General features: G+C 39.9%; 1 protein-coding gene across 1 annotated transcript in view; it reads left to right on the top strand.

Annotated features, from left to right (window-relative positions):
• LOC138262460 (protein FAM133-like) overlaps positions 1 to 12653 on the top strand; it is a 101239-nt gene that overhangs the window by 18137 nt on the left and 70449 nt on the right. The window contains exons 2-3 of the mRNA XM_069212355.1: positions 4570 to 4638; positions 9817 to 9915. Coding sequence (XP_069068456.1) covers positions 4570 to 4638; positions 9817 to 9915 — 168 coding nt within the window. The remainder of the gene's footprint in view (positions 1 to 4569; positions 4639 to 9816; positions 9916 to 12653) is intronic.

Genomic DNA, 12653 nt, shown 5'->3' with positions numbered 1-12653 from the left:
GTAGCGCCTAATCCTGCTGGCTTTCTCAACTGTTTCCTGGTGGTGCATGTTCTGAGGGCTGTCTGCCTTCACCCTGCACTGGAAGCCAGGAAGAAATCTCCCGTGGGTCGACGGAATCTTCCCCCTGCCAACGCAGGCACCAAACTTCTGCATCACCGGTCCTCTGGGACCCCTCTCTGACGAGCATGGCATCTGGAACACAGGAGCTGGGCCCAAGTGTCCCCAACAGTCCAGAGCTCCTTCTGGCCAAATTTGGTGGAGGTAAGTACTTGCCTCCCCACCCCAGACAGTAATCCTGTGTACTGCGTGAACTGCATAAAAAACTGAAAGTGAAGTTATATTTGCCTCGGTCCGCTTTATAACCTTCCCTACTATTAAAGAGCGCGTAGAGTTAAAATAGTAAATACCCACTTCATTACGGTCAGTGGCCGGCCCTCATAGATATGTCATGTTGTGTGTGTGTGTGGATCAGGGGCTGGCTTATTCAGCAGCTCCAACCCCTGACAATCCACCCATAAAGCTCTCCTTGAATGCAAATAATACCTCCTGAGAAATGTGTTTTTTGCCTACTCAGTTCAATGCAGCACACTTCTGACAAAGTACTCCCCTGGCGCTTAACACATTACTGACCAGGTGGTAATGGTGATGTATCTGTGACCCCTGCTTATAACCAGTCATGTGCGTGAGCCTTGCCCTATCGGCGCTCCCTGATGTTAACACCTGCACCCAGTAGCTTTGGCAGAGGTGACTTCACCCCTTCATCCGGAATGACATACAGTCATTAAGATGGGCAGGGCGCTCTGCATTCAAATGTATTTCTTAGTTTAATAAATTTCGTTATTGCTACAGTGCTCTGTGCCTAGGTAACTTCCTGCACAGCCTACCCACCCCCCCCCCACCCCCCCCTTTCTCCCATTGGCACAGTCCGTTCGAACCAAAGTGGCAATTTCCTGTTTGGCAGAGTGCAGGAAACCACAGTCGAGCTGGCAGTAATGGCTGGTGTGCTCTAACACTCATAGATAGGATAGAGTAGTGTGCACTAGACTGCAGCGTTTCCCGCTTCTGGTGCTGCTATACTGCTTAGGCAAGGTATGTACTGTGCAGAAAGATGAATGTGTGCATTTACAAGGCATGGATTTTATGTCTGCGCTTGCCCGTGCTTTTGTACTTTTGTAATACATCCCAAACTTTAATGCTGGATCGTCTTTCTACAGCTTGTTCTTGCTTTGTGTGTTTTTAACTTTGATGGTTTTTGTAAAAGTTCTGAATGAGGTGGCGCCCTTCCAGTCTTAACATAATTAGCCCTGGCTCTCCCTGGGTTGATAGTTTTTTTTTCTTGTGTTTGACTTTCTTATATCTTCTAGTCATTTCCCCTTTGTGCTTGAGCTTTTCACTATGAAATAGTGTCAGAGGGTATATATTAACACTTGAAAAAGAGATGTTATCACCGTGTGATACCATCTTGACCTGAGACAGACGGATCCTGCACTAGAAAATGTCACATTTAATTCAGTTTCTAGTCTGAGTTGTTAAATGATCCCACCTTGTAACTGGGACTCAAGGGGAATATCACATGCAAATTAAACATTGGAGCTGGGGTACTCTGGTCAGAAACACAGAGCAGGCTACTTTATTTGTTTAGAATTAAACTGAATGTGCTGCTCCTCGAAGCCTGATATTGCATGGGGGTGGACAGAAAAGCAAGAGTGCGTTGAAACGATTGGCAATGGACCAAACAATAGTTTACTGTGTTCATCCTGATAAGGACTGTTTCAAAGTTGAGAGATCATGTACCGTCAGATGATTTAATCGAGGACGCCTCGGAGAAGGACACTGTTTACACCCAGCCATGATCTTGGAAAGGTTGAGAATAGATTCTTGGGCTGGAAATAATAATAGATTGCTCTATCTTAAATGCCTTTTCTAGTGAAGCATGGAGGATGAGCTTCCTAAGACCCTTGCACTTGGCAACATTTTTAGTTTTTGCTGCAATTAGAGGGTAAGTGGAAGTGCATGCATTAGTTATTTGCAGGGCCACTGGAATTATTTGGCGGAAAAAGACCAAATTATGAGGCAGGACTGACCAACTTGTGTTGCAAGAAAAGTCCATTTAGACATCTACAACACCAATAGCTCTAACTTTCTCAAATGCAAGACCTATTTCATTGCAAATGCTTTTTTTTCTTGTAATAGCAGCCCTGTTTACTCTAAGTAAAACAGGCTGCATTTCAAACAGACTAAAGCGGAATTTACTTTACTTAAAGGCGATCACAGGCTTGTGGGGCGACCTTAGCAGGCCAGTGTTCCTTTGATGGTTACCAGTCTGGCCTTCTGTAACGGATGGATGTTATATTATACCCCTCCCACTTTTTAAACAAAGTATTTCCCTCCGTTTCTAGTGATTGTCTAGGTGAGAATAGGAAGGGAGATGACTACACATGTTTTGGTAGTGGTTCCAGCTTGAGCCTTTTTGGAGAAGGGGGTTGAAAATAGGAGAGATAATTGATTTAGACACCCCTCTTCCTCCAGAAAAGCTCCTGGGGAATGCTAGAGGAGGAGAGACCAGAATATCAAGGCACTGAACACTTTGTTTATTGCAAGGATAGTAGCACATTCTTTGATTACTTCCCGTTAGAAAACTCCCGTTTCCCCAAGGGCTGAGGAGTGGTAAGGGATAATGCAGAAGATTATCTTAAGAGAGGCCTTGTGTCATGCAAGGGTTATTCACTGTGGTCAGTATGACAGGAAATTGAGGGGTTTCAGCTGACAGGGAGTGGTACAGTCACTTTATGGATCAGAAAAAGGCACTTTATGGTTGGTTGAAGTTTACCTTCTTTTACATGGAAACAGTGTAAGGTTTTTGTTTGTTTGTTATTTATGTAACCTTATAGAACATAATGACCTTTTTATGTGGGGCTGTGGTTGGGTAGTGAAGGTATTGGGACCGAGCTTAACATACTTATGATTGTCAGCAGACTACTTCCTGTTATGCACTGCTAGACAAAAAAGTATTAAAAAGAAATGTAAAAAAACATTTAAAAAATGGGTATAAATCACAGTGAGTTTAAATGTACAACTTACCTCATTACTATTCATGAGGTAGATCTGATTATGACCCAGTCCAAATCGGAATTTTACAAAGTGACCTATCAATGCATAGATCGGTCTGTAAAATTTAGTATGGGTTGCAGAAATTCTGCTTGCAAGTTGCGACCTGTTCTGTTCAACCAGTTAGTTTATAAATGTACCCCTAAGTTTTGAGATTGTTATTTTCTATTTTCTCTCTAAAGCGTAGAGGCCCATGTTCAAATTGCTTCATAATGCTAATGTTTCCCACACATTAAATGCATCTGTGCAATCTAACTTTATTTGGAGACACTGAGGGTGTGTATGCCGGAGGTATGATAAAAACTGCAGGAGGAAATTCTAGAGCAGTCCTGAAGCATATGTGATCTCATCCCTACCTATTACATAGATAATCCAGCCTATAACAGGAGAGGTTCTTGCAATGTTGGGAATGGTAGGTTGATTTCAAACATAAGTCTTTTTGTCATGTTTGGTCAAGGCACCCATGTTGGGCACATTGAGTTGTTCTCTGTACTTTTGGAAGGTATGCATCACTTATGCTTACATAACTAATATCTACCTGTCTAGAAGTAGGCATTCTGAGACGATTACAGCTGATTGGTCTGTAAAGTGCAGTGCAGATGCGGTGGACACCCGCAAATGTATCATTTTCGGGTATTCACTAACATGCTTTTAACAGACTTGTGTGCAGTTACACCTCACTCAACCAGGTGTGACACAGAAATTGCTAAACCAGTGCAGAATTATGCCCCAGTATCACAAGGTTTGGACGAGATTTTTAGTTTGTAGACATTTTGAATACATTCAAAATACTCCTATTTAGTTTCATAATTTTCATAATGTATGCACCCCTGAATCTCTGCAAGGTAATGCACGTTAGGAAAGATACAGATTTTAAAATGATCTACATGCTTCTGAAAGTTTTGTGCCCTTCATCCCGATTTATTCAATCTGGTGTTATGAATCTGGAGTTTAGTGCTTATATCCATAGTTCTGTTTTTCTTTCTTTCAATAAACTACCTTGAAGCCTTTCCTTACATTTTTAATTGCAGCCACCAGTGTATGTTACTGTTAATCATAACCACTTGCCATCGCATGCTTTGAGAACATTTGGCCTATCTGCTGTTTGAGAAAGCAAACCATATTAAAACTCCATATAGCGAGAAAGGGTGCCTTCTTTCATGATCTTTGAAATATTTATTTGGGAAGGCATTATTTTAGATATTTTACAGTAAGGACTCTCAATCAAGGCTATTTGCAGTGTGTAACTGCAGAAGACCACAATTCTGTAAAGGTTGCTACATAGCAAAATATTTTAGGAAGACAGTACTTTTTTTACAACAGTGATTTTGCAATGTTGGTAAGCTGAAGAATGGCTTTTCTTATGTTGGCAATTAGCCTTTTAAATTGTTCAGTTTAATGTATTTTGGAATATTAAATGCGTCATCTCACAATCTTTACTTTTTATTGTATTTGGTCCAGTTGTCTCCATCTTCCTCTCCTTCATCAAGCTCTGATTCTTCCAGCAGTTCTTACGACATTGATGGTGAGGTAAGGCATTTAAACTCCTCTTATTTTATTACTTGAGTGTGCCAGAAATGTCTTTAGATCAGGTTGAGTTACCTTGCTTGAGGACCTCCCACTTTACTATTTGAGGTGAAAGTGACAGTAAAATAAAAAAAAATCTAATGTATTCATTTTACATTACATTGATTAAAATATTATAGTGCACATATTTCTGCATACGTCTTGTGTCAGTGAGATTATTGGAGTTTGGGTTTGGATTGGCAATACTTGTTTAATATAATACAAGGTACAATATTATAGCACCCTGCAGCATATCATCCATAGAATTTACCCGTAGAACTGCAATTTTGGGACACTACAGAACTAAAGATGTTTCATCCAAAACATGGGGGCTACAGACCTGCCAACTTCACCAAAAACCTCACAGCCTCACAGTGTGAGGCGGAGCCTCTTAGGGGGCATGCCCTCATGCTGAGAAGCACCTAAAAGGCACTTTTACCGCCACCCCAGCTCCAAATCCCTTCCTCTAAAAATAAATAAAAAGCTTGCTGAGGCTGCTGCTGATGTCCTGGGGTGTTTTCACACCCATTAATGGACATCAGCAGTTAAAAGCCTCCGAAAGCAAGCATTTTTCTCTTGTTTTCCCTGCCACTGTGTGATATTAGCTTCTCACTGAGTGACTCTGTGAGGGTAGCCAATATTGTGTGTCACACGGTGGCACCGTGTGAGTTGGCAGGTCTGGGACTAATGACCATTTATCTACTTCATAGTCATCTGCTGCCGCAATCACCAACTTAAATTCATGTACTCAGTTTTCATCCAAAATGTCAAATAGTAGTAGGAGGCCCAAAAATAGTCTGCTTCATTGTATCCCTTCTCATTTATTTCCTTTTTGAGATAACGCATTGAAAATATTACCAGCGTTTTATTCAATATAAAAATTTGAGGACATCTCACAAAAAATAGTCCTATTTTACTTCCTCTAGTGCTATGTCTAGCAGCTGATACTACCGCCACTACTACTCCTATAGTTAATAATACGTCAACTGTACTACTATTTCTAATTTCCCCATTAGTACTAAGAGTGCTACTATTCATGCTGCAACTGCTAATAGTGTCCTGCTGCTAATTCTAGAACGATTTATTCAGCTTTTCTTGGTCTGACTTGACAGTGAAGCTGTCACCAGCCAGATAATTGTGTGAAAATCACGAGGACAAGGGGCTTTGGCTTGGCCCACATGGTGGTAGCAAGGAGTACATGTATTGATTGGACATATTGTGTGTGTTGCCACAAAAAAGTGCTTGCCCTCCAAACAGCTCTGATCATTTTGTTTATTTATCCAACTGCCTGAGCTTGAACCTTCTGGGGCACGCACATTGGGATGCTATTAAAGTGTCTTAGATAACTAGATCATTTATGTTGTTTTTCTCTGACAGTAGCACAGATGGGAGGAGGGCACTCATGAACCTATACTGATTTTTATTAGGTCCTGTTCAAAAGTTCAATCACCTGCCATTTTAACCTACATCAGTATTCCTCAACAGTTATTTGCTTTCACACAAACACATATCTAGTCCCCTTGCTGTCTATTTGTAATGCTTCACATTACCATACAACATTGCTTTAAACCTATTGGCATTGCCACTGCTTGTTGTAGTGCGAACATAGTTCCAGCGAATGTCAGATTGCTTCCCAACAGAACCCACGAAAACAGGGAGAAGGCTAACTTGAAAGGGGCGTACCCGAGGAATGGGTGAGGAAGCCTTAGTACAAAAGGTGTGTTCTCAGCACTACAGGATCATAGGGGAGACACCCCTAAAACATAGGAAGAAAGAGAAATGCCTGTTCCACAATATCGCTCTGTCACTCAAACTGATTGTACTTCTCAATATTCCAAGAGCAGGTGTTTCAGTCTGATTTTAAGGAATGAGAAAAATCCATCGCTTCTAATCTACTGCAGGTCTTAAATATTTACTGCTTATAGCACTCCAGCCGTTGCTACTACTGCTGGTACCCTTATTCCAAATCCTACTTCTAGTTGAAATGTCTGAAGTACTAGTACTTCAAATGTAACTAAATCTGTGGCTACTTATACTGTTGTATTATTAGCCCTAGTGATGCATTGATGAGTATTTTTGCGGGTGCAAGTGGTGTTGAAACTGCTAGTAGTATTACTAGTACTGCTTCTAATGCTATATGTAGTACTTCAGCTACTGAGCTGGAGTGACTGCAACTGGGGAAACTACTGTTAGCATTACATGCTACCAGTACCAGTAAATTAGTTTTAGTTTTTAGTTGATGTAAAGTCCACATTAACCAATAATACAGTCTGTTATCCTCTTCTTGCTAACATTTTGTTGACAAAGAGTGTGAGAAGGTTCGATGGATAAATAGCGTGTTGTATAGGTCAATCTATGAAATTGACTTGTTATAAAGTGCAGCCAATCAGTTTGTACTCGATAAGTTAACTCATTACCAAAAAGGGAATTTATCACAATCTATTGGAGTTCCGTATAAGGCATCAGGTTAGTGCGTAGCATGAAACTGATGTGGACACATTAAGGTAATTACCTTCAATTGAAGAAACAATCTGATGCTCCACTTCGCGGTGCATAAGAATGAAATGCACTTGGATATTATCTGTGCAAACTATGTAAGATACTTGGAATTCGTGCTACTAAAGTGTATAATATTGCTTTCTGAAGCAACTTTGGTGAAGTACAACTGTCACCTCATTCGCCTATGTTTTATGTCCGAAATATTTTTGCAATCATTTCTTGGACTCCAAAGTCTTCCTTTTATTTATCATACAATTCCAGATTTCCACAGAGGAATGGAGTAAGCATGCTAAAATATTTATAGAGAATAACAGTCACAGTGGCGGGACGATGTCAATAAATAGTGTATAGCAGGCTCTATATAAAAAATGCATTTCTTTACAAAAATGCATCGTAAATATGTTCTTCATTGTAATGTCAAACATCCACATACAAACAGTGTGTTCTATTCCTTTGGTATATGAGTTACAGCATGGGCAAAAATCATCTAAAACATCATTTCTTACTGTTCACATGTCTTTTCATTCTAAACAACCAGAATAAAAATAATAAAAAAAGCTGGGCATCCCGATCCATTATAATTGACTAATTTCCTTGTATTTAGCTATATAAAGAAGACCTTTCAAAATGATTTTATGACCTATATCACACTTGCTATTTTAAGTGCTTGCCCAACCTTCTTCTTTATCTCATGTTTGGAAATGCAATTAACTTGATTAAATCCCTATACTTGCAGAAAGGATAGTGCGTTTCAAATTTCATAGAATAGCACCTCCCTTTTTAAGTCTTTCCTCAAAAAGTAAATATCTTAATATAACGTACAGACCTAGGCTTTAAGCATATACAGTGGTTTGCTAGTTTAAGTTGCAAGGCCTGGACAGAAAGTCTTTGATGCTTAAAAAGAAACGTGAACATTTTAGGAGGGACAAGGTTCTGTAGCAAGACATTTGATCCCATATAGTAGAATTGACTGAACATTTCTCTCTTATATTTATTTCATATTCTCAGTTCTCTCTTTACTCTTACTCTATGCTAGTTTAGATAGGCCAATTGCTACAGAGTTGCCTTTTCTTTTGAATGTATGCATGGGATTGGCCCCGAATACTATATGCCAAAGAGATACTCTCCGGTATGAGTAACATTTAACTTATTCCAGCTCCTGTTTATAGAGCAACTTTTTTTCTTATTCCATATTGTTTTGAGGGGAAAAACTGAATTGCTCATAGATGTGTTAATCATCGTTTGACTGATTTCATCGTATCCACTAAGGGTCCTCAATTTCCTCTGTTGACTTACTGAATTAAGGAACATAATTATGATGTCAAATGCATAGACAAGAATAGAATATCGTCTTCTGCCAGTGATCGGGTACAGGAGGGGAAGTTCTCTGTGTACAACACTGTTCTCAATGATTGGATGGGTGCGATCATTTATGGTTTGCCTCTCATTCCCTTAATGCCCAATATTCTCCAGAAAGCAATAGAGAAACCAAATTACCTTTGTTGTGCCTCTGTAACCCTACAGTCTTGTTTACCACATGTTCTGGATCTGGGCCACGTAATCCAGCAACAACAATGGGTTCTCCTTTACTGCCTTCCCTCACTGATATTGACATCTTGTGCTTTATCAGCTAGTCTTTGAGGAATTTCTAGGAGAATCTGAGGATCATTCAAACTGTCAGACAGTATTTTGTTTTATTGAAATTGTCTCCAAAAATGGCTTAATTTGCCATTGTCTTTCAACTGAGAAAGACCTAGGTAAGATGAAAGGGGGTAATTTGTATGATTAAATACAGCCATCACACCATCCTGTTCCTTCTATAAGGTTCTTTATGATAGTGAGTCTAACGCAGCATTGCAGAGGGAAGTTGGTTTGCGTTGAGTGGGCTACACTGTTGCTGTCAATGTTTGAGCCTTATTATCATTCCAATGCCCCTACCACTTTCTCTGTGTTACGTAAAGCGTGCCTTTGCTCACCAAGTTTATTTCTTGCCCCCTGCCCTTGAATCCCCATTTAAAAAAAGTTATTTTGTTTGTCCCCCATAAGTAGGTTTTCTACCTCTATTTGGGGTAGGAGTGTTATTGCTATTATGCCCTTTAAAAAAATCCTTGGCAGCTCACTGAAAATATGAGTGGCAGTTTGAGGTCTCCCACCCCTTGCTACAGTGTGGCTGCGTCCAGGGATACATACCTAACAATGCGGGAACACGATTTCAGTCCCAAACACTTCCCACACAAGTGCTCTACAGGATCTGCTTGAGATCCCTTTTTAACACACTCATCAGATCGTTTGATGTCCGACTATGGTCAAAATAGTAAACATACCGAAAGGGACAAAAAAGTATGCAAAGTGGTTTCTCAACTCAACCCCTAAATGGTATAACATTAACTGCATTTATAACCTTGTTTGCTTATTAAGATTGCATGGTTTGGTTTAGATGAAAATTACTAATGAAACTGAAATTGTCAAGACCCTATTCATCATTTTTTCAATGTAATTTATTTTCAGTGTGTCACTTGAAAGAAGTTACTTTACATGGAACTTTTTATTTCACATCTTTCTGACAAAACCATAGAGATTTACCTGTATGAAAGTAAATTTATTTTAAGTAACATTTAATTTTTTCCTTTAATCTGCAAACAGGACAAAAAGAAACAAGTAAAAAAGATAAAGAAAAAAAAGCATCATTCTTCACGAAAATCCTCTGAAAGTGTTACGTCTGACTTGGAATCTGACTGCAAGGTGCAGTATTAAACGTTGTCACTGTGATCTTTATTTGTTTTGATAATGTCTGGTTGAAAATTGATCTTTGGAAGAGGTGTGGGTTTGGAGACAGGTTGTAAGCCTCAATACCTATCAACCTACAACTCTTGAGCTTGGCCATGTGCATTCATCTGCCAGTGTTCCATCTATCCGCAATGGGGAAACTTAATCTGCTACATAAATACTACTTGAGAATTATAATAGATGACTGCTAAGCTTTAAAATGAAAGATATTAACTGTTAAAAGTTGTAAACGTAAAAGACACAAGCTTTATTTGAGTAGGAACTATTTGAGGGAGTATTGAAAATGTCTGCAATGAAGGCAGGTCTGCAGAGCTTAAGAGCAGAATCTAGTTGCAGTAGGTTATCAATTGATATGCCTTCAGTTGCCTGAAAAAAGCACCTTTTCAGTAAACTGTTGTGGGACTTTTCTGTGCATTTTTTTTACTCTTTACCCACCCCCCCTTTCATCCCCCCCTCCTTCCTGTGCCAAGCCTTTTCTTTGCTATTTGGGGCAGTTCGCACTTAGGCCATCATAACATTTTGTCCACATAAGCTACCCACACCAAATTTGCATCCTTTTTTCCCAACATCCTAAGGATTCTAGAGGTACCCAGAGTTTGTGGGTTCTCCTGGTGGAGACCAAGAAATTAGCCAACATACAGTTAAAATTTCGTTTTTGGGTTTTTTGGTTGCAAAAAACTGGACAAAAGTGCTGCAGAAGAAAGCATTTAGTGTTTTTCGTGAAAATCGCATAAGCAAAGGGTTTGCTGTGCTACAATCACCATCGTCCCAGCTTTCAGGAACAGGCAGTCTTGAATCAGAAAACCAAATTTTTCAACCGAATTGTGGTCTTTTAGTGGGACATACCCTATTTTTACAATTTCTTTTGTGCTCTCAGTCTCCTTCCAGTTAGTGACAGAAATGGGTGTGAAACCAGTGCTGGATCCCGGACAGCTAAACATTTCTGAAAAGTAGACAAAATTCTGAATTCAGCAAGGGATCATTTGTGTAGATCCTTCAAGGTTTTCCTACAGAGAGTAACAGCTAAAATAAAACAAAAATATTGAAATTGAGGTGAAAAAAGAGCCATTTCTGTCTACGTTTTCTTCTATAACTTTTTCCAGCTATGGCAGATTTTTTAAAGCAATATACTGTTACTTCTGCTGGAATCTTCTGGTTGCAGGGGTATATAGGACTTATAGGTTCATAAAGAACCCTAGTTACCCAGAGCCAATAAAGGAGCTGCACCTTGCAATGGGTTTTCATTGTATACCGGGTATACAGCAATTCATTTGATGAAATATAAAGAGTGAAAAATAGGTATCAAGGAAACCCTTGTATTTCCAAAATGGGCACAAGATAAGGTATGGAGAATCAGTGATTATTTGCACATTTCTGAATTCAGGGGTCCCCATACCAGCATGTGAATTACAGGGCATTTCTCAAATAGACGTCTTTTTTACACAGTGTCTTACATTTGGAAGGAAAAGATGGAGAGAAAGACAAGGGGCAATAACACTTGTCCTTCTGTTCTTCGTTCCCCCAAGTCTCCCGATAAAAAATGATACCTCACTTGTGTGGGTAGGCCTAATGCCTGCAACAGGAAACACAACATGGACACATCACATTTTTACATTGAACTCTGGTGTGTTTTTTGGAAAGTGCCTAGCTGTGGATTTTGGCCTATAGCTCAGACAGCACCTAGGGAAACCTAACAAACCTGTGCATTTTTCCAAAACTAGACACCTAGGGGAATCCAGGATGGGGTGTCTTGTGGGGTTCGCACCAGGTTCTGTAACCCAGAATCCTTTGCAAACCTCATAATTTGGCCAAAAAAAACCTTTTTTCTCACATTTCGGCGATAGAAAGTTCTGGAATCAGAGAGGAGCCACAAATTCCACCCAGCATTCCCCCAAGTCTCCCAATAAAAATGGTACCTCACTCGTGTTGGTAGGCCTTGTGCCCACGACAGGAAATGCTCCAGAATGCAACATGGACACATCAAGTTTTTAAAATTGACAACTGATGTGTTTTTTGGAAACTGCCTAGCTGTGGATTTTGGTTCTCTAGCTCAGCCGGCACCTAGGAACACCTACCAAACCTGTGCATTTTTTAAAACTAGATACCTAGGGGAACCCAATATAGGGTAACTTGTGGCGCTCTCACCAGGTTCTGTTACACAGAATCCTTTGCAAACCTCAAAATTTGGCACAAAAAAAAAACTTTTTCCTCACATTTTGGTGCTGCAGAGTTCTGAAATCGGAGGGGAGCCACAAACTTCCTTCTACCTAGCATTCCCCCGCATCTCCCGATAAAAATGGTACCTCACTGTAATGATATTTGTGTTTTGACCCCTGACTCCATGTTGCACTTAGCCTAGCAGCACACCGTCACATTAGTGACCACCAGCTTCATTTTGCCTATTGACTTTATTTTAGTATTAGCCACCGCCACGTTAGAAGCTGCAAGTAGTTTTCCAAATTATCATGTTTTTGTTCTGCTTGTTTTCGTGTTCTTTCCCACAAAGGGCTTATGCTGATAAGAATGTACTAGGACGGCAGGGAACAGTTTGTTTTGAAGGGGCACCTTGGGATTTTGGCCAAGTCCAAACGTGTTCTTTTCAAAGCTGACCTAACGTAATCAGCATTTTTAAAATAATAAACTTATGCAGTGAGAGGGAGTTTCTAGAAAATTCCTCTCTTGTTTGTTCAAAG

The sequence above is a fragment of the Pleurodeles waltl genome, chromosome 10 (genome assembly GCF_031143425.1).
Source record: "Pleurodeles waltl isolate 20211129_DDA chromosome 10, aPleWal1.hap1.20221129, whole genome shotgun sequence".
Lineage (NCBI taxonomy): Eukaryota > Metazoa > Chordata > Amphibia > Caudata > Salamandridae > Pleurodeles > Pleurodeles waltl.
The sequence above is the reverse complement of the archived record's forward strand: the minus strand, read 5'-3'. Positions and strand labels throughout refer to the sequence as shown.